Below are 22837 nucleotides of genomic sequence, written 5' to 3' on the forward strand. Positions count from 1 at the left end.
AATATAGTGTAAAGTGCTTTGGTCAATTCTCCTGACTTGAAAAAGCGCTTGATAAGTACAGGCCAATAACCATTTAATAAGTTGTCATATGCTGCTGCAGCCTTGAAGATGTTCCCGTCAGAGCATTCAAAACAGTCTTGGATTGTCTCCATGGTGCCCTCAGACCACAGTCAAACCTCCTTATCCATTTTGTTTTCCAGTGAGTGAATGCTGGAGAACAGGATTGATGGAAGCGAAGGTCTGTGAGGATTTCTCTTTAGCTTCGCAGTTAGCCCCCCTTTGTAGCCCTGCTTTCTCTGTCTGGCTGTTGTGTTGTTGAGATCCATCCATAGCACTCCGTAGCTTTTTAAACAGTCAAAAATGTCAGTATTTAAAACATTTTTGGCGTTGGCGATCATATATGCAGGTTTGAAGTGTCGTTTTAGGCGGCATATTCTGTGAAATTGTCAAGAGGAGCTGTTCTTGGCCGCAGCCTTGGAGCGCCGCCATCATAACCAAAATGTTGCAATATATAAATTAACTTCTTCAGGTGTTACTCTACATTTCTGATCTCTGAATTGAGAAAACATTTGTTAAGCAGGTCTAATATTTCCAGTGTGGCCTTTAGAAAAGAATCCACTGGAATCAACATTTTATATTCTTACCAAGATCTCCATGTTGGTGCTGTAGGTTCACTGCCGATAACCATGACCATGAACCTGATTTATTTTGGGCTTCACAATAATTTAAAATAATTTTTTTCAGGGTGGAATGATTATACAAAAATAATCATGTTCAATTAATTAAAAAAGAAAAACAGATGATCAGGTCTGAATTAATGTGGATTTGAATTTACATCCACCCCCATTAATATTTAAATCGATACCCTTTAGCATGTTAAACTTTGACCTCACATTTTTAACATCCATCCACAAACTTTTGGAATTTTTTCCTATTTAAAGTACAGGACATCACTGATGTTACGGTGAATCATACATCATTTTATCCTTTCCTTTTTTTTCTGGAGACCCAATTCGACACTAATGTTTACGGTGTAGACCTAAGGACAAGCAACTGTTTTCTAGTTTTAAGAAAACAATGCTGGCACTGCTCTGTCAAAACACCAAAATTATTATTCTGGCTGCTGAAAACGTGGGGAATCTTTTTTTTCTCCTTTCCTCCAGGGTCTCATTAAAGAGAAAAAAAACTCAAAATGAAATTGAGCACTCAGAACTATCTGGATGCAAAACAGCTGCGGAGGGAGTCCCTTAGATTCATTTAAATCTACTCTCAGTCCTTCTGCAAGATCTCACATTATATGAAACAAACCAAAAAAAAATAAAAAATCAGAACAACTCCCAGCTGCTCCTATTAGATTGATCCAACATAATTACAAAGAAGCCACGCAAAGCTTGTGTTCAATCAAAGTCAGATAACAAGAGCATAAATGCTTTGGATTCCGTTCAAATCATGATGGAAATGCCAGCTAAACACATCATTTGAAACTGATTTCAAAGTACAAAACAGTCTCAGAGCCGTTTTTTCAGGAACACATTAAACAAATGGGTGAAAGTCTTGGTCAGAGCATGGAAAAAAGATCGAAAGCCTGTTGTACTTTTTAACCTGAACTATGGGCATGTTCCTGTGAGTAAAACACATCATCTATACTCGTTTTTTCACAGTATAGCCTTGTCACATACTTATGTACTGCCATTGATGCCATAATTTTTTCCCCCATGTCTGATGACTATCTTACATAAGGGGATGAACTCTGAATTGAACTGCTCTGTATACCACATGAGCTTGTCCAACAAGTAACTTCAGCTTGACAGAAACTAAGCACTTCATCCATAGTGTTTAATATGATGAAGGCCCGACCTTTGCAAGCCTAACCCTTTAAAAAAAAAAATTCAAGTGGCTTGTAAGGGATGTCAGCTCCGCTCTAATTCACTCTAAAGTTTTTTAAATTGGGTTAAAATTTTAACTCTGTGCAGGCTACTCAAGTTCTTCCACACTAGTCGCTCATCTATACCGTTATAAAGCTTTGTCATGATCTTGGCACTGATGGCCAGATTTTTGTTGCTTCTGTTCAGCTCTGTGTGCCTGATCTGTTTTCGGACTGTTACCTGAATTCTAGCTGCTAATGATCTTGGACCCGTCTTCTGACCCTGGCTTGGATATCCCTTCTGAGCTTTTCGGACTTCTGATCTTCTGGCCTGAAAACCTGTTCCTGTTTTGACTCTGCTTTCGCATTATCCCTCCGGATTGTTCTGCTCGCCACTGTCTCTCCTGGCAGTGGCGAGCCAGGAGAGGCACTGCCAGGCTCCGCCGCAAGCTATTGAGAAACAATCACTCCGGACTTCACTCCCTCTTCTGGGCTCAGACTTAACTTTACCAGGTTAGTGACTCACACACTCATTAGCATTTCCCGTCTACTTGAAATCTAGTTCCTATGTTCTGAGCTTCTGACAAGCTTGGTGTGGGAACAGGAAGTGGGTGATCCACAAAAAATCTGAAGCACAGATTTCCTGGTATTCTTCGTAGTTTCTTTCACTGCAACTAAGCCCAACTTCTAATCAGTCCCATGCCTAGCTCATCCAAACATTACATTCAACACAGTGCACACAGACCACTGCCAAAACCAGGCTCCTCCACTTAAGAGATCTCCACTTCTATCCAGCAGCTATTTGCTTTACACCATTGCATCAGTGGGTTTCCTTAGCACTTTTGTGCCTCAGTGTGTGGAACCAGGCTGAATAGCTTAGGGCTTGAATTTTATAAACCAATGACAACGGAAGGGTTTGAAATGCCTAAATAAAACAGTTTTGAGGGGTTACACTAATGCCACAGACGGCCTAGCAGTATCTTCCTAATGATGCCTGTGAACTATTTGTGAACTTAAGAAATTAAAGTTATATATTAAGTTCTTACAGAGGTGTAACATTTTACCCTTGTGCCGGGAAGCTTTGAAAAGAATAAAACAGCTGACAGGAGAAAAAAAGAAAAGAAAATGACAGTCAGCCTTTTAATGTCATCATTTGAGAGAAGTCCAGACCTTAGCTAGTCCCATTTTATACTTTGAACTCTGGCAGATTTGGTAAGTAACTCACTGTCATATTATTGTAGTGGACTCTAAAAGTACAGCCTGTCACTGGAGGATCAGATTGAGATGGAAGTAATGTGGAAAGAGCACCATTTCCAACAGGTCTCCTTCAAAGGGCTGGCTGACCTGAGGCTCATTTTATTCAGGAAATTCTGACAGTAAGACGTTCAGGACCAAAAATCAAAGGGATCTATAAAGGTCAGTTTTTTTTAAGCAACATTTCAGAAACAAAAGGCTAGATAAGTTTAGATTCTAATTCTGCAAATAAATTGAAATAAACATTAAATATATGTACACATATCAGCTAAAACATAATAGGATTCTGTTTTTCAGGAGCTCTAAAACCTGCTTTATTTTAAGCTTTAACATACAATTTTTCAAATTACTAAAGTTTCTTATGTTTTATATGTTATGATTTAAATTTCCAGAGCAATAAGAACCAATTTGCAACATATTTCAATCAGGTAAACATCTTTATTGGAATTCATACAATGCGTTACGAGTAAGACTTAAATATCTTGCAGTTTTGTACATCACAGACATAAAGTGCCAATTCAATCACCACACATCACTAAGCTGAGGTCACAACATGAGACAACAGTGAAATCAGTTCACATCAAGGGTTGGTGAGGCGCAGCTGGAAGAGGGAACCACAGAGTCAAATATTTCTTTAATTCATTACACAAAATGCAAAGCCAGTTACATTACAGTTCCAAAGTCATCCACACTGTGACACACAGACATACATGCAGATGAGGAGTTCAGCTTCGAGCTGCAACAGCCGGAGCCTGCTGCTGGTCAGAGGACTGCAGCTGTCTGCCAAGGTACTCCCTGCAGAAGGAGAAAGAGGGTTACTGAATGCAAAGCCTTCTCCTCCAGTGAGTAACTGCAACACATCTGGTGTTGTTACCAAAACATATATTCTACTAGTATTGAAAACCTTCTGGTTTATGAAGTCATTTACAAAGTAATTTTGAACCAGGAGATAAGGATTATACCACTATATATGGTCCACTATATAGGTGCTCATGGGTCCATATGTATATGGATCATGACTGTCCAATGCAGTAGGGTCCTTTGTATACTAGCATATTTTAGAATATAAAGAGCTAATTTCTAGTCAACTATAAGGTGTGCTAGTCTATATTACTTAACACTGAAATAGTTTAAACAGACTGAATGCTTCATTGACTGGAGTCATTTCTGGCAGGCAGCCCAAGAGCTAATGTTGGAGCGCTAACACTTTAGTCCCAGTTGGTCATTGTGACCTTTTGACTTATTGAAGCCTCTGCTGTGATTTACTGCAACTCAGCTTGAATAATGCTATTTGAAAAAAATCCAAAATGGGGTTAAAGGAATAGTACACCCAAAACATGATTAGCCTTCATTTTCTACTCACCCCCATGCTGAACAACACTCTGGAGTACTTTTTTGATATCTCAAATGCATCTGGAGATCTGGGAGGCTTCTTGCTGTCTGCTGACATTCAAATAATGGAGGTCTACGGCGACCGAGACAGAAAGGTCCATAAAAGTCCACAAAAAACGTGTCAATATTCCTCCATACTGCTCGTCCAATGTATTCCAAGTGTCCTGAGTGGGTAGCATCCAGAATTTACTCGAAACGAAGTCATTTAGAATGTTTTTAGAGCATAAACAGTAGTGTATAGGATTTCCTAAAAGCGCGTTCACGAGTCTACGGAAACCGCGGCAGACCAAACCAGATGAAAGTCCGCATTCAGCTCGGCAAAGAACTCATGCTCTTCCTCAACACTGAAGTCCTCAGACATTTTTCTTTCGTTGTTTCTGTCTTTGCACAGGTAAACAGCACATTTCTTCTTCTACGCTTGCATTATCGGCAGAGCAGACGCTGAATGCGCACTTTCATCTGGTTTGGTCTGCCGCGGTTTCCGTAGACTCGTGAGCACGCTTTTAGGAAATCCTATACACTACTGTTTATGCTCTAAAAACATTCTAAATGACTTCGTTTCGAGTAAATTATGGACGCTACCCACTCAGGACACTTGGAATACATTGGACGAGCAGTATGGAGGAATATTGACACGTTTTTTGTGGACTTTTATGGACCTTTCTGCCTCGGGCGCAACAGACCTCCATTATTTGAATGTCAGCAGACAGCAAGAAGCCTCCCAGATCTCCAGATGCATTTGAGATATCAAAAAAGTACTCCAGAGTGTTGTTCAGCATGGGGGCGAGTAGAAAATGAAGGCTAATCATGTTTTGGGTGTACTATTCCTTTAAGTGTGGGAACCCAGAGTGGAGGCTGTGCGGATTGAACGGGGTACTTGCAACCTTCTCAGAGCACAAGCACTCTGCTGTTACCACTAAGCCAACACCTCCTTATAAAGGCTGAAGTCGACGCGACTAAGTTTCAATAATAGACTGTATATTAACATAAATTGTGCAGGGTTGATATTCAGGCAAATCGTTAGGCAATGCGGCGCCTTCCCAGTTAGATCTACTGTATATGTGTGTTTAACTTTACATAACATTATATTTATTTATATTTATCAAAGCTCTAATCTTGTCAGCACATCAGTTAAACATTTCTTTTTCTCAACATCAGCATATTATTCACCATATGAGGCATTGTTTCACCATAATAGGTTAAGCAATGCCTCATCGCTATTCATCTTTCACAAAGCCACTGGAAACAGAAATGTAGTTCATTTCAACTCCAGGTGGCCAGGAGATCAGGATTTTACCACACTGGTGCTTATGTGAAATGATGTCTCCCTCTCAGGCAATACAGGTTTTGTCCCCGGCTTTAAATGCATATTCTAACTTTAACAGAAAAAGTACTTTAGACTAATAGTTAAAACACTATAAACAGTGTTGTAGGGGAAGGAGAGGATTGACACGGAATTTTAATAGTTTTACTCTATAATCAAAATATTTCTCTGTCAATAAAGCTTTGGTTTCAGCCTCTATTCATTCCTTGAGTCACTAACTCCAAATATTCTATTAGGCTTTTCTTTACAAACCTGTTAAAGCTGAGGATATCCCAGTTTTTCTACCACATTTTTTTCCTTTAACTTAACATCCAGTGAATATGCCTCAATGAAACACACAGCAATCTCCTTTAGCAGTGACGTTTTTTTTTTCTTCTTTCTTCTCTTTGGAACCAAAGAACAAAATTTCTACTTGATTTCAGTGCAAAAACAAATATAAAATAACCAAAAAATAAAGATAAAAGAGCTTTTGTTAGAGACAGATACCTTTTTATAGAAAGGATAAAAAAAGGGAAAAGTAAAGCCCACTCTGCCTCTATAAAGGTTATTTCATAAACATGAAGGAAAAGAATAAAACTCAGAAAATATAAAAATTCAGCTTTCCATTGTGTAGCTAAAAATCCTAAGTTATCAGCTTTTTTAACCCTAATGTTATTTCTTTCAATAGAAGAAATAGCAGAAGGGTTCTTATTCTCAGAATGCTCTTATTTCCGTCTGCTAAAGCTCTGGCTAACCTTGATGGACATATCTACCTTTTGTTTAACTGTAGGCAATTCTCCCACCTATCTTCTCTAAGCTTCCCTCTGGTTAAATGTTACCAAGAGGAAATGCCTCTACTCTGACAATGAAAGGTTGTCACATCCATTAGAAAATAGTTGCATTTGCTTTCTATCATGTGGTATATGGCTGTTAGAAAAATACTTTTGCGAATAATTAAAAAAAGCTTTGTGTGAAAATGCAATATAAAGAACAATTAATTAAATGCTGATTTAAGCTCTGTGTCAGACCGTCTCATGTCTAGAAACAATCATTTCCTATAAAACCCCCCATCATCAATAGTCATTTTTTAATCTGATTAATGAGCTCTGAAGCCAGTAATAAGAGAGTGATATGTCCCACTAATGCTTGATTTTGCATTTGGAAGTTAATCTCCTCACTACCTCTGTGGATTTATGACATTTATTATTCCTTAATAAGACAGCAGGTTTCAGTGAAGCTTAGGATATGAATTTCTCCCTCTAATTCAAACCCAGACTTTATGCACAGCTCAGACATAATGACAGTATATTGAAAGGTTATAGCTCCCTGTCTGGTATCTCTTTGGCAGAAACATTTTAGATCCTGACACTCACCTTATTATAGCCAGAAACATCTAGGATCTTACAAGAGCTTAATAATGGAAAAGGCTGTCCAGTACTTTTGGTGGTGGGGAGTACTTTTTTTTTTATAAAAAAAAAAAAAAAAAAAAAAAAAAAGGACCACTCACAATAATTACTCAATATATGTCTCTACAGAGCAGAAGCTGTCTTTCAATTTTCAAAGGAAAAACATTTATATTTCTACTGGATGGTACTTTCCTATAATTACAGCAAATATGATTCAGAGGCTGGAGTGCAGCATGGAGCCATCTCAGTCAACAGATGAAACCTTTCCTGACATAAACAAAGTAGGTTTTAGGGTTTCCGTCTCTTACTCCTAATAGAATGCAGCTTTTTATTTTTATTTTTAAGATCAATCCTTTTCAGCTCAACTTATCTGGGGCTGATTAAAAGGATGAGTATTTTAGGAACTGAAGTTAGAAGCTTCACTAAGTTTAATGTAGTGCCAGATTAAGAAACAATTAAGTCTCTTCTCAGAGACTTGTGTATTGGATGCTGTTAAAGCCTGCAGCTAATGAGCAGTTGTACATTGCTTGAGTACTGTCAGCGGGTTCATAAAGAAAGATGAAAATAACAGCGACCTGACAATGATTCATAACGCCACAGTTCTGAAGATGAGGTGCATTCTAATGCGTGCTAATGCAAATGCTGCACCGTAAAGTGACTCAAGAAGGTGAAACACGGTAGGATGTTAGGCAAGCTTATATCAAAGGGTAAGTAAGGAAGTAAAAACAAAAAGAAGTGATAGACATTTCATCTCAGGTTTTTGAGATGAGTAATTACAAAGAAGAGTCTCTATAAAAATCTGATGTAAAGGGATGTAAAAAGAAATTGACTGCTCACAAACAAGGAAACAGTGTCAATGGAACCAGAGGAAAAGATTTTTTTTTTTTTTTTTTTTTATCATATTGTCATTTCTTTAAAATCCAGCTATTCTGAAAAGTAGTAAAAGTGATCTGACTCCTAGGCCAGTTAACTGGTTGTGTCACTCTGGGAAGCTACAAAAAGTCATGTGGCTTTTGTAATAACTCGCAATGATTGTTATGACTATGACTGTAGAGGAGGTTTAACCTCATAATTTGAAGGATTGATTTTATTCTGCAAATTATAGGTTTCACAGACATGAGTAGCTTCTTTAAATTCCCACCATAACATATTGGAATGAAGTAAAGATTTTGCCATGTTCAGTATAAAATAAAACAAACAAATGGACTGGTTAAACAATCTCCTCCTTGATTTTCTACTACAGAACAGAATCGTAGTTTCATTAAACAAGCCAAGATGTTTATGTTCTTTAACATCAAAGCAGAAAAACTTTAACAGCATCACTGCTGTGTTTGACAGTAGGTATGTTCTTTTTCTAAAGAACAACATACCTACTGCCCGACTCCAGAGAGACATGACACACATCATTCAAAGGTTCTCCTTCTGTCTTATTGGTCAACAAAATATTTTTGGAAAATACTAAAAATCATTTAGACCATGGGTCTGCAACCTGCAGCTCTGCGGACACAAGTGGCTATTTTGACCCTCTACAATGGCTCGTGATAATGGCTAAAAAGGGCCAACTTATGAATTTGAATATAGTTGTTTAACAAATACCAGTCTAATGAGCTTCAGTATGAATTTGATATTTTAAGTAACATTTGAATATCATTTTTACTACAGAATGACCATAAACCTTTATAGGGCAAGTTATCATTTTTTCATCACTTGCATACCCCTTACGAATGGAGTCCCCCCCGTCCCTCAATGAGGTCTAGAAGCACAAGATCTATATCCAGCCATTCAGCAAAGATGCTGCTACATGGCTGTACATCTTACTTTGGCATTTGACCAATTAAATGAGTCCTTGAATGATATATTATCTACTGTAAATTAAGTTGGGAAAAAAGTTAATAAGTTAAGAAAAAAGGTAAAAAGCTAATTGAACAGTTAAAAAGTAAAGTTAAAAAGTTAATCATATTTAGGTTTATAAACTAAAAAATATAAGTGCCAGTATCAGCATTAATGCCTCTAAGGTTATGTAGCCCTAAAATAAAATCGCCAAAATCAATGCTTCATATTTATGAAACTTTGATGTTTTGTCCTAATTTTAAAAAGAAAAACAGACAAACTGCTTGTTGTTTAAAATGGCAACAGAGCTGGGCTCCAAGAGAAATGGTTTAGACGTTTGTTTTTTTTATGCAAAAAAAGGTAAAAAGGTTGACTTTTGGTCAGCAGTGGTTTTGATCTAGGAACTCTCTGACGGATGTCATTTGTTCCCAGCTTACGTCTTTTTATTCAGTCCTGAACCATGACCTGAACACAGGAAAGTCCTGCAGAGCTTGATCTGTTATTCAGGGTTGTGTAAACCCAGGATGAGTAACGGTTGTTTTCCTGGAGATTATTTCCAACTTTCTTCTCCCTTTTGAAAGATGCAGATATCAGTGGCTTTGTTTCTCATTTCCTCCTAGATTTCTTTACACTGAGAGATAATGTCTGGCTTTATGAAATCCTTAATGTTCTCCCATGGCTTGTGTTTATGGGAGTTTATGGGATTCTACCATTCTAAATTGGCCTATTTATTTTCTTTACAACTGAGGGCAAGTTTCTTAAGATACAGAACCTTTTTACATTTCCTTATTTTTCCTAAAGCTATTATTAAAGTTTTAAACCATACTGATAGGAAATAGGAATTGCAATAAAAAGGAGTAATGCAAAAGGTTTGGCTTCATTCTTTATCAAAGTTTGGTCTCTAGAGCAACTGCAGCGATAAATGAAGTCTGCCTCTATGTTTTGATAAACTTCGCAGTCTGGTGGATTTCCTCTGAACCAGGTAATGGAACATGACAGATAAATATTTTTAGCATGTAGTTTTAACTTGCATGAGTGGCTACAGCTTATCTGCTGCTGCTAATTGCAGAACAATTGTTGTATATCTAATGAACTGTTAATTAATAAAAAGTCAAAGGTTTCCTTTAAATTATTTGGTTTCAATCTGACAAAGGCTCAAAGATCTGTTTAAAGTAAAGTATGTCAAATGTTATCGCAGTAGAAACAAAAAGATTTACAAAGCTTAAGGTACAAATGACCTAAATGCTAACTTTGTTAACTCTACTTGATAACAGAAATTATATAATAGCACTTAATTATTATACAAGGATTTAAATTACAATTTAATTACAGTTTCCAGTGGTTTTTCCTTCTTCATCAACAGACTTTGTCTCCACCACTATTGCTGAGTTTAAGCATTTCAGCAAGAAAAAACTTACAAAGCTGTGCATTAAAGGCATTTAGTCTCACCAATTTGGCCAACTGCATGATCAAATACCAAATCAAATCAAAAGATCAAATATCTTACCAATTACTGCATCCAATTCCTTGTCAATCATAGCTTTGCAAAAACATTATATCAGGGAAGACAGAATATATTCCTCTATGGCTGGTGTCCTGTCCCTTTTTAAACACAGTTGAATCTAATGATTCGGTCCTTTGAAGGACTATAGAGAACTTGACTGTAACTGAGGAGATAATATAGAAATTTTTATTCAGGTGTGTTGATATCTATAAGCTGCTGGGTACTTGAGTTTGAAGCCCTGATTTATATAATAGAATCTGGAAACTAATTCTCACTATCCTATTTTCTGCTTGTACTTCCGGTCCACACCTGAGAAACACACAAATGAAAGCTCCACAGTTTTAAAACGTTTTCTTGATAACACAACCTTAATCTCCCATTTTGAAATCCTATGCATATTCTTGTCTAAACTATAAAGATGGAGATAAGCTTTGAATGTATGCATCATTGAAACTTAAAACGAAGGTTAACTTAGACCCCTTTCATATCTTTAACTTTCTGTCTCCCTATTAAATGCGACAAATTATACCACCATGTAAACACCTTCTGTCTTATCACTGATACAAGGCAGAGGACAAGTGAGGACAAGGACGGACGGGGAGGCTGTCAATAGCTTATGGGCCTCAACAGTTCAAAAAAGAGCAGATAGGCCAAAATGACATTCTTTCAAGAATCTGGACATGCATTAAAGAGAGCAACTTTTCAAAGCCGTGTAAAAGGGTACGGAGATAACCATGCACATATTCGCTGTTGTCATGACAGCAAGAGGCTTAGATAAGTAAAGAGATGAAGAACTCCTCATAGAAACAACAAAGCAACCCACTCAAGGTGACAGCAGCTGAGGTGAGGTGTTTTTTTTTAAATATCTCAACACTTTGGATGAATGAAACTTTGACATTTATATAAAAAAGGGAAAAAAAATAAACCCCGTTCCTTGAGATGTATTCATACATTGTTTGTATGACATCAATCAGTGTAGGCAGTAGATAATTTGATATGACAACACAACCCATCAACTCTTATGGCATTATAGGTCCTCATAAATATAAATAAAATGGTTGAATAGCAAGATATGTCTCAAACTGAAGTGTGCGCATGAATAACTTTCATTTGTCATCGTTGTCTCTGAAACTCATTAGGAGAACATAAAAATGGTTGTAGTACTGCGTCAGCACAGTGTGTCAGTCCTTCACTCCACTCTCACAAGGGGAAGGCGTGGGTGACTAATGTCTCATAAAGAAGAAGACCTTAAAGAACAGATCAAAATTCTAAAATGTGATTTGGACGTGGGGCTTATGAAGAAATCGCAGCTGACTTGAAAAACAGACGAAACGAGCTGTATGCGATGAAACGTCTGTTTTCTAATGCAATGTAATTTGTCATGGTATGAGGGACTGTGCTGAATTTTACATGAGTTCTCAATCTAGACTCTGTATGCAATATCAATTCCTAATGTTTCAGGCATTTCCTTTCATTCCAGTTTAAAATTGCCTTTGATTTGCCTGATAGCTGGTCACAAGGTTCAATATGAACGGCCAGAATCATACAAATGTTCTTAGATTTAAGGCAGAGAATTCTTATAACACTGCATTTATGGATCCCTATCCACAAGACTTTCTCTTTCAGTTAGAAAGATGTAATTATAGATGAAATAGAGGTGTAGCATATATCCTTGTTTTGGTATATAAAATAGTACTAAGAAGGAGGAAAAGCACACCTTCCTTTGATCCAAAGCCTTGATTACTAAAATCCATTTTTCTGTCCTATCTGTAAGCAAAACAAGACGGAAAGCCTTTTATGCCTCTGCTTGAAATATTTCTACCAACATTTTTGTGATTATATCATTTACAAGAGACATGACTTGGATAATCTGCAAAAAGAGAAGCTGGGAGAATCCTGTTACAGCTAACAGATCAACACAAATCCACAGCAACACAAATTTATTTTGGCTGCTTGCTTTTTTAGGATTATGAAGCAGTTCAGCAGGCAGTGAGCGAGCAGTTTCATAATAGTAATACCAAGGAAGGTGTGGTGCAGCAGAAGTGAAATAAATCACTGAGTTTGAGATGGGGTAGGTGACAAATCTGGACAGGTGATCAACAGCTAAGATTTATGACAGCAGAGAGCTGGAACAAACACTTCTGCTATTTATTTGACACAAGCTATTCCTTTACTGGGATTGTGTGTTCTTGCATATTTCCGGATTAGCTACAATCATCTAAAACGTTTTGCAAAACTTATACATTGAAAATCCAAACTAAACTAAAAGTTAATTTAACCTGTTAAAAGGGTTTTGAAAGGTTATCCTGCACCTATCAAAAAAGAAAAAAAAAAAGAAGAATTTTTTCCACATCAAGCTATGCCCCCCAACATTATTTTGGAAACTTGCAAACAACTTTGAAGAATGATAAAAAAAAAAATAAAAATGTATATATATATATATATATATATATATATATATATATATACACACTTATCATATAAATCATACCTTATTTTTTTCAGGAGTGGCAGGTATTTTTTATAATAAGTTGAATTTCTGTATTTGATCTCCAGAGGGTGGGATGACTGGGTGAAATGGCCTAAAAATAAAATCTCTGATTTTTCAATTTTTAATTAAATATAGGATATGTTTTTCCAATTTCCCCCCGTACTTATTTAATAATAGTCCGACTGGACCACGTCTGTTTTTGCCGACAGCATCTCCAAATCATTTGTTGTTGTACAGCTGGAGCAAGGGGACTTCACTGAAGTACTTGTGGCTTTTAATCATAATAATGAACCACATTTTTTCCACAGTATATATCGGCACCATATGTGCTACTTTAATGTCACTTTCCTGTCAAATGCAGTGCCTTTCTTTGAAAATACAAAATAAACTAAAAGTTCATTTAACCTATTGAAAATGTTTTGAAAGGTTATCCTACACCTATCAAAACATAAAAAAAGAAAAAAATAAGATTTTTTTCCACATCAAACTATGGCCTCCTACATTATTTTGGAAAGTTGCAAACAACTTTGAAGGATGATAAAAAAAAAAAAAAAAAAACGTATACTAAAATCATATTTCAATTTTTTTCCAGGAGTGGCAGGTATTTTTTTTAATAAATAAAAAATTATTAAAATAAAAAGCAGGGGCAATTTTCCAAAGTTCATTACATAAGACTTTGCAAAGTCAAAGAGACGACCACAGTCTTAGGGGTGGAAGACGTTTCTAAAATGACATCCATATTTACCATGAAGTCAGAAGATGATGAGGAAATTCCAGGTAACTGTGTTTTGTATGACATGTCTGTGATATATTCAGGCTGTGAGGTTGAACGGGGTAAAGGAAAGCTGCTGCGTTGTATCGATTCAAGCTGGCAACATATCTAGCATAAAACACACTGGACTTGGAAATGTTTATGATAGGGATCTACATTCTCCAGGAAACAAACGCAGAGATGACTAGCTGTGCTAAACTGCTGAAATAATTATAATTTATCCCTTTTAGTTTGAAATGAAAATGTGGACAATGTATTTTAACTCAATCTTACTTTAAATCAACCTTATGTTAAATGCTTTAAATACTTTTGGACCCAAGCTATCTTCCAAGGATATAAATAAATATACCACAGAAAATTGTTCATAGATGCATAGCCCACAGCTCTTATTTAGAAGGCGCATAATGACTCAGATCGAAAACTTAAAAAACCTTTTTTGCAGGAATTGACAGCCATTACTTAAACCTGGTGTTTTGATCTTATACCTCTAGGGTCTCATCAGCAGAGATCTCCATCTGCCTTATATCGTGTCAAACACTCCATTGAACTTCAACCCACTCAAATGTCTAATCAGGCTGCATAAATGAAATTATTTATGAGGGTGAAATGACGGTTTTGGTTATTTGTAAGCAGATTGTAGAAAATGGGAACTTCAACATCAGATGAAAGGGTTCACTGAGGTTACTGATCAACATCAAACTGAAAAAATAAAACATTAGTGAACCAATGAAGTGATAGATTTGTTCATACCAGTTATGCACCATCAGCTTCTGCACGGCTAACAGGGCGTTGTAACGGACAAGCTGGTCCTCATGGTGCATATGATTCATCACCAGCTGTTTTCCACCCAGCTGCTCAATCACCCTTAGATGGGAGATAATAGGAGAGAGCCTTTAAAAACGGAACACAGGGACTATTTTCATGTTTCAGGTCATTCAATGATCCATCATGTAATCCAACCCAGTCCATCTGAAATGTTCTGTGTATCTTATAATGGGTCATTGGCCTTCTAAAAGAACATAATGCCTGTGAAAAGAAAAACAGTGCAGCATGATGCTTCTCATAATACAGTACATGATCTAACCACAGAGAAATAAGGACATATATGTAATAGGGGTTTGCACTAGTCCTGCTACCTTAAGCTTGATAAACATCCTAGATGTGTCCTATTATCAGCTTTAAGACAGAAATAGAGAAAGCTAAAAAAAAAAAAATCTGAATCACTTTACTTGATGTGTTAAAACATTTTTGAATAAGTAATAAATTGATTGAGGTAAATCTTACAATTGTGTTGAGAAATTAAAAAAGGTCTGAAACTATAAAGAAAACATTAAAGAGGTCAAAAGCAGGAGTAACGCTGCTTTGATCCATTGGATTTACCCAGAGCTGTTTTTATTAAGAAACTATAATGAAGAGAAGGAGAATATCCTGATATTTTGGACTAGAGTTGTTTATATGTTGTTCATATGTTTTTTTAATTACAGTTGCTTCTGTTCTCCTCAGTATATTTCCTCTTTTAGAGCATGTAATATAAGGCTGTGTAGCACTGTATTTGTTAGGTTAGGCATGTACTAATGATGATTAGCTTTATGCCGCAAAGTTACTCTTAACAAAACAAACATAGCAGAAATATTTCATAAGACTATCCTCTCAGCCATTATTATATACGGGACATCTTGGAAGGGAAGAATTGGGGCAAAAATTTGCATAATTATTTAGCCGTGTGAGTCAGGTTTAACTTAGACAACTTTTATTGTCACTTTGTATACACAGAGTGGAGGCTTCATTATTATCATTATCATGATTATCATTATTATTGATAATAATTATTTAAAGCTTTAAAATTATCATTTAAGGCTTCATTATTTAATTTTAGACTAATTTTACTTTACTGCTTTACTACTTTAGTTGAAGGCTTTGACACTACAGAGATGTCAATTACTGTGGATCAAAATTTTACAAAACTACAGTAAATGAAATAAAAACATTTTGAATTAACTTTAATAAAAATTTAAAATTATTTTTATGTTTCTTACCGTTTACCACGTGGATAATGTCGCACATATTCTCCGACATCGTGTGCTGCTACGGCTATAACCTGAGGATCATCAGAAACCTCCAACAGACGCGTCAAGATCCTTTTAAAGATGAGACAAATCAAAATACACAAAATTAATTTAGCTTAAAGGTTTACGTCACTTTAAAACAGTATTTTCCAAACATTTAAACATGATCTAGCACATTAAGGTCCTTTAGCCTAAAGTGTGATAAAAAATAAGTTTAAAGAAAAAAATAACAAAAATAAAGAAAGGCAATTTAATCTGATGGTGTGGCTGATTAGATGGATGAGACAGAGATGAGCAGATTAGGATTTTCACTGAATGTCAATAAGAACATTGGGCTGTGTGACTGGAATAACAACCAAAACAACCACAGATTGATTTCGTTTTATCTCTAGTGGCCCAAGTCTTTACACAGAGGCACACAAACTTGACAAACGAAGTGCTGGTGTTGTTTAAAGTATTACCAGAGACAGATGTCAACAAAGAACAACTTGCGAGTTAAATGTTTTAAATTAGGATTTTGGCACACCCAGGAGTGTTTTTTAGGGAAAGAGGGTGGTCGAGTAAACTACTTTTCCACAGAGCACAGGTGTTGAAGAGTGGAGGAACTTCTTCAAACTTGTTAATGCAGTAGAAGGGTGTCAATTCCCTTTTGAATCTGCACTTCAGGATCCTAGGGCCATTAAAGCTAGTCAGGCTTTTTTTGTTGTTGTTTTTTTAGTATGTTTTTTTTTTTTAAAGGAAAAATCTCACCTTAAAGTTCCCTCCCTCCCAATAAAATACCTACAATGCTCTTCTGTAAATAAGAAGCCCCCCAAAATAACCTTTGCTTTTATACTTAAATTACATAAAATATGAAAGCTTTTAAAGATACAAACTTTTTTAACTGAATACGACTCTGTATAACCTCTTGCTTCCACTGAATGTGGAAAAGATGCACAAAAACTAAGCTCTCTGCCAGGCACCCTGTTCCAAAGCAATAACAAAAGAAAACTTTAACCTTTAACCTTTACTTATATTATCTACACAAATCACACTGTTTAATTTTTGTTTAAATATTGCACATAAAGAAGAACTGAAACAAAATACTTTGAAAATATTAATAATAACATGCTATGCAATCTTCCAAGTGCCTGCACCTCTATGCACTAAAGTTCTGCACAATCACTCAAAATTCTGCAAAGTATGCAAAAAAGTTCAGCTCTGCAAAACCTCAAGAACATATTAAACAAAAGCTATCTTGATACATTCATCATTGTGTTACTGAGAAAACTGCATTAGTATTGAACCACATCACAAAGTATTTAACTAGAAAGCAACTAGCTAACTTCAAGTTAATCATTGATCTTAAAATAATGCCAATTAAATTGTTATCCAGATTTTATTTTTTCTTTCACATCAAGATAATTATTTTGGTAAAATCTAATCTATTTTTAAAGCACTTAATTAAAGCCTTTTTATGAATAAATCTGGCTCTGGTTGGTTTATGCTTGATACAAGGTCTGCAGATTCAATACTCAATTGTGATTTTTCCACAATCTGTTGATTGTTGTGGTATTTATGAGCTAAATCAATGGAGTTCTCTACAAGTTTAGATTTGCAAACCTTCACCAGTAGGAACTGTTGCCTGTCTATCATGTTTTTTCCAAGAGGAATTTCAGACCTCTGTAAAATAGACAAAATGTTTGAAAAAGTACTAACATGGAAATTCTGAGTTACTGTTGATTCAAAATGCAATTTGGTCTCCAAATAAAAAGGACAAAAAATGTTAACATAAACGTTTTGATTCACCCTCTTCGTAGCAAGTCATTATAAGTCTCCCTTCTGGAATCATCCTTGATTTGAATTGAATTAATGGGAGTGGTATCCAAATAAAAAAAAGGAAATAAAGCCGTTAACTTGAACAATTAAACTCAAATACAGATCTTCCTGTTCAGCCGAAAACTCGGGCTGTGATTAGTGAGAAAAGACGCTGCTACTCTCTGCAGTTAAAGTTGAGACGGCTCAAAATAAAGTTCTGCCTAAGCCTCGTTGTACACTTTTAAAATCTTGTATGATCACTTGAGGTGTATTAATTAACCATCTTAAGAAACAATAAAAGTCTGCTTCTTCTCTTTACTTGTAATTTATCAAAAACCTTTCTATCTTTTAGATTTAGACATAAGAAGCACAATTACAATAAAATAAATTAGCATCATACTGACAGCATCTCACACCAGCATTTATTTAAGCTTATTACAAAAGAATAATAAATGAAGTTTTAAAGTAAAGGATAAAATTCTGTCTGTCATAGCAGGGGGGATTTTTCTTACTTGAGAAGCTCATAGTTCTTCTCATTTAGACGAACTGCATTTTCACGCCAGAATTTCTCCGACTTGTGGACAGGACTCCATTCCAGACGGCCAGACTTGAGCTCAGAGCTGTACTCATCAAAGGAGCTTATAAACAAAAGCAGACAAAACAAAGAATACTGTTATAAAACAACAAGAGATGAAGGTCTAAGAATAACCTGTTGAATTTTCACTTTGTCAAACACAAAAGCTGCTTTTATTTAATCTAATTTCATCTAAAATGGTGATGTAAGCGTTCAATTGGCAGACAAAGAAACAGGTCAACTATACAGAGGTCATCTCAGCATGTAATCAACACAGCATTCATAGTTATTACAGTATTCAGTCTATAATGTTCAATGTTACAATGTCCATAATTCTATTACGCAAGGGGTCATAGACAACTGTGGCTGTATATTAACCTTTAAAAAATGGCATCATTTGAATTGCAGGATATAATTAGTTGTAGAACTAATTGGTTAATGATTGCGTCCTATTTATGCAATGGCGTCCATTTAGTACCTAAGATCCTGCACACTCTCTCCCAGCCTTTCAAGCAGGAACTTAATGTCATCGGTTATATCCTCGTCGTCATACTTCTGCTGCTCAAGGTTCTCCAGCTGCTTTAACACCTTGCATTGAATCATAGCCAGAGCATATTCCTGACGAGTCTCCCTCTCCGCAGATTTCTCCAACAAATTCTGTTAACAAAAAGTAACACATTTATTAGGAAAATTAATAAGAATTATTTTCATTAGTAACACTTAAAGAAATAATGTTATACTTCTGTCTTTAACACACAATCAAATGCAGCATTCTGGGAAACTGAAAAACAAACAACAGTGGGTGTTTGGAATTGCCTGATTGGATAATTTGGACTGATTCTCAACATTAACTCGTGACTAAAAATGCGACTATTTCTGTTTTTACATATTGCAGAAAAAAATGCTTGTAATATGGTTACTCATAGAGAAAGATTACAACTAATAATATCCACTGCAAAGTGTGTTAAAAACATTTCTAATCTTGTTTATATAAAAAAAAAGCAGCAAAAATCTGAATCAGCAGCTAATCAGCCACACATGTCTAATTAGCACATTTCTAGGTTGTACTATCTAGTTAAATGGAATTTAAATACCAAAAACATTTTTGGTTGTCAAGTTTATTCTGCTATTTGTCTGTGTGAATGATGAATGAAATGGTGAAGCCTTGATAGGACCTTGAACAGAGGGGGTGGTCTCAGGTTCCAGCTCTCAAAAACCTACAACGCAGCGCTAGAGTTAATTCCTTCCCACCATCATCTCAACCCCCATCGCCATGCAGGGGACCAAAACATTTCGCCTGGTCAGCCTGGCAAACAATGTCCCTAAATGGCCAGTATCGGGTATTGCAGGCTAACAACGACCTCAACGACTCCCTATCACTAAGGGGTGGACCTGTTTTTGAGGGTTCAATCTGCATGTTTTCTAAGCCATAACAAGGCTTTTGTTTGTGTCACTCTATAAAGCTTGGAACATAAAACACTACTACAAACTTGGAAGACAAAGTCCAGTGGTTATGTTTTTCAACTTTATATTCCCTTTGTTGGAACGACTATAACCTGGATGAATGAGAATCTTCACCACCATTTATCTTGGAAAAAATCTACACAATTAGTCAATTTGTTCATGTTTCTAAACAGACTCTTATGGGTTTGCAGACACCCCTCCTCTTGGTAAATTAAAAAACAGTTGAAGGGAAGTTGGGCGACATCCTCGATCTGTAAGCAACTTGTAAGATCACCCTTTTCTTTAACCCTTTAAAGCCCGATTCAAGAATAAAACAAAACAGAAAAACATTTCAGAAACCGCATGCATCAAATATGATACATTTGGCATTATAGGGTCAAAAGGAAAATCGTGAAATACTCCAGTTCCGGGTAATACTTACATTCCAATTGATTTTTGAAAGCCAACATTTCATAATTTTATGAACTCTAGGTATAATAGTTCGAAGTCCAGTTTGGGCCCGTTTTAAAGTTTATATAAAAACCTAATGATGAGTCTCTGAACATTTTTCTACTAAGGTCAAGCTTTAAGAATGGAATCAACCAAAACCAAATATGTTGAATAGATACAGGTGATAGGCCAAGGATCGGATGGACAGCCAGGTGCATAAACAGAAATAAATAGATGGATGATTTCCAAGTTCTGTAGGCACCTAGTATTAAACAGGATTTAACGAGACCCACTTCCTAATAGAGCATCAAATCCTATTCAACCCGTAGTACTAAATCAACTTCTCGTAGTCAAAACAGAGGTGAAAGAAAAACTGTTTAGCATAAAAAATGCATATCAGCCACATACAAAAATGATTGCATTGAAACAGCAATGGAAACTTGAAGGAGCGCCCTGAAATACAAAGTACTTTCCAACAAACTGAGGTTTGAAAATCAGCTTGTTCTGGGCTCATGTTTGAAACATGTAATCAGTTCCACTTACCTCACCATTGGTCTAGGATCGCTTAGTCTGATGTAGACAGGTTGGACAAGGTCGTCATATTGTTGATTTCTTTTTCTTAATACAATATTTCCTTTAGCTTAGAATCAGTTTAGCCAAAATCTATTTAATGAACATTAATTAGAAAGGTATGGGTGGATGCCTGGGCTGCCAAGGTAATGCACCTGCCATGGGTAAAACTGAGCATAGATTCATTCCTATTCATTTCCTAAATGCAACCTTTTCCTGTTGCATAACTTAGAGATAGATAGCATACAAAGGTTATAACAAATGATTTATTTTTGTCAGCATATGGTACAATGGACTTTATTGCCCAGCATAAACACAAAACTCAATATTAAATGGAGATTTCTGAACAAACAAAAAGGAGCTGGGCTTCTAAACAGGACCATAAATACTGTTCATGATCTTGTGGGGAATAAATAAAACACAGGCAAATGCGCAGAACCTAAGGGGGAAAAAAAGTCTACTTTTAAACTGAAATTCCATTATTTAAATATATTTAAATAATACCATCTTCTTTCTAATGTAAAATGGGGCAGTCAAAGCTAATGATTTTAGTGAACTTTAATTATGGCCAAATATAAAACACAAAGCAGGGTAAAAGTGCAGGAAACGGGTAAGAACTACAAATGTTTTACAATGTTTTTCCATGAAAATGAACATTTAACATTTATTCAAGACAAGTAAAAAATTCACCACTAACCCTGAAGGCGGCCAGAATGATTCGAGTGACCTTCTCCTTGACAGATTCCTGAAGGATGTCAGATAGGGCGGGTACAACGTTGTAACGTCTCAACTGTTCACAGAGCTGAGGACTGAAGGCCAGGAGCCATATACAGAAGATCATCTGGTATTGAAGCTGGAAGCCACACTTGTTGCTCAGCACTGCTGTGATGCTAAAACACAAAATAACATGTATTAAGTAAAAGCTAAAGGGGGAAAAACAAGGACTCACTTTTGAATCTAAAACCTATTTACTCAGACTGGCTTTCATAGCTCTGTACCTGAATGATGCACCCTATTTCTCTGATAATGGTTCAGAATTAGATATTAGAACACTCTTTAGATAATGGACAAGTTACAGTACTGATGCCCACTACTAGACAACTCTTATATCTACAGAAATGACTGTTAAGTGCCGAGATGTGGACCTCATCAATGTGCAGTAAGTAGCTGACGGATTGTGTGGTGAGGAGGGTTTTATAACACATTTCTGGGAACAAAGCATGGAGCAGGTTAGAAGATGCTAAGAATCGTTGATCATTTCATTGGAATATAATCTTGACAGTAACCACAAGGGTAACAGTGATTTAACCGCCAACTGTGTTTTCATCATGTGCTGCTCTGTGGGTCAGATAGCAGGAGACATATTAGTAAGAAAGCAACAAATTTCAGCCATTAACCTCAAGACTTTTCAGGAAAAGGTTGAATTATTTCCCAAAATTTCTAAAAGAAGGAAGCCTTTTAATGTCCCATCCATCCATCCATCCATCCATCCATCCATCCATCCATCCATCCATCCATCCATCCATCCATCCATCCATCCATCCATCCATCCCTCCTACATGTCCATGAATCTGCCCATCCATCCATCTGTCCTTCCACCCACCCGTCCATCCATCAATCCATCCACCCTCCCATTTGTCAATCCATCCATCCACCCATCAATCCATCTACCCTTCCATTTGTCCATCCACCCACCAGTCCATCCATCAATCCTCCCACCAGTCCATCCATCCATCCTCCCACCCATCCACGTTGACAAAAATACAAACTTAATGTGATTTAATTTGATCAATTTAGCTGCTCACTACTATTTATGTGTTATTTTTTATAATGGAAAAGTAAACAGAAGACTAATTACGATCAGACCTTAAATTAAGAGCTCATAAAAAGTCGAACAACAGTTCATAAATAAGAAGAGCATTATCCCATTCTCTCTTCTTAAAGATCAATTTTTATACAGCTTCAAGTAAACAGTTTAATTCAACATAATGAATTACTTAAGCTTGGTTGTTGCTTTTAAACATTCTGTCACTCAGTCATTAGCAGATAAGTCTATAATTTTGGCATATTATAAGCTTTTACAATTCAGAAGTTTGACGATAACTAAATTAGTTTAAAAGA

At 36.2% G+C, this 22837-nt stretch overlaps 1 protein-coding gene across 3 annotated transcripts in view; it reads right to left on the minus strand.

Moving 5' to 3' along the window:
* Positions 1-3536: 3536 nt before the first annotated feature.
* atp6v1h (ATPase, H+ transporting, lysosomal 50/57kDa, V1 subunit H) overlaps positions 3537-22837 on the minus strand; it is a 32939-nt gene continuing 13638 nt past the window's right edge. For all 3 annotated transcript variants that reach the window (XM_015395897.1, XM_015395895.1, XM_015395896.1), the window contains 6 exons: positions 21414-21606; positions 18732-18910; positions 18192-18317; positions 15853-15954; positions 14567-14680; positions 3537-3913 (listed from right to left, as the gene is read on the minus strand). In XM_015395897.1, coding sequence (XP_015251383.1) covers positions 3844-3913; positions 14567-14680; positions 15853-15954; positions 18192-18317; positions 18732-18910; positions 21414-21606 — 784 coding nt within the window. In that variant the 3' untranslated portion in view covers positions 3537-3843. The remainder of the gene's footprint in view (positions 3914-14566; positions 14681-15852; positions 15955-18191; positions 18318-18731; positions 18911-21413; positions 21607-22837) is intronic.

Source organism: Cyprinodon variegatus, unplaced genomic scaffold (genome assembly GCF_000732505.1).
Source record: "Cyprinodon variegatus isolate N-32 unplaced genomic scaffold, C_variegatus-1.0 Scaffold766, whole genome shotgun sequence".
Classification (NCBI taxonomy): Eukaryota; Metazoa; Chordata; class Actinopteri; order Cyprinodontiformes; family Cyprinodontidae; genus Cyprinodon; species Cyprinodon variegatus.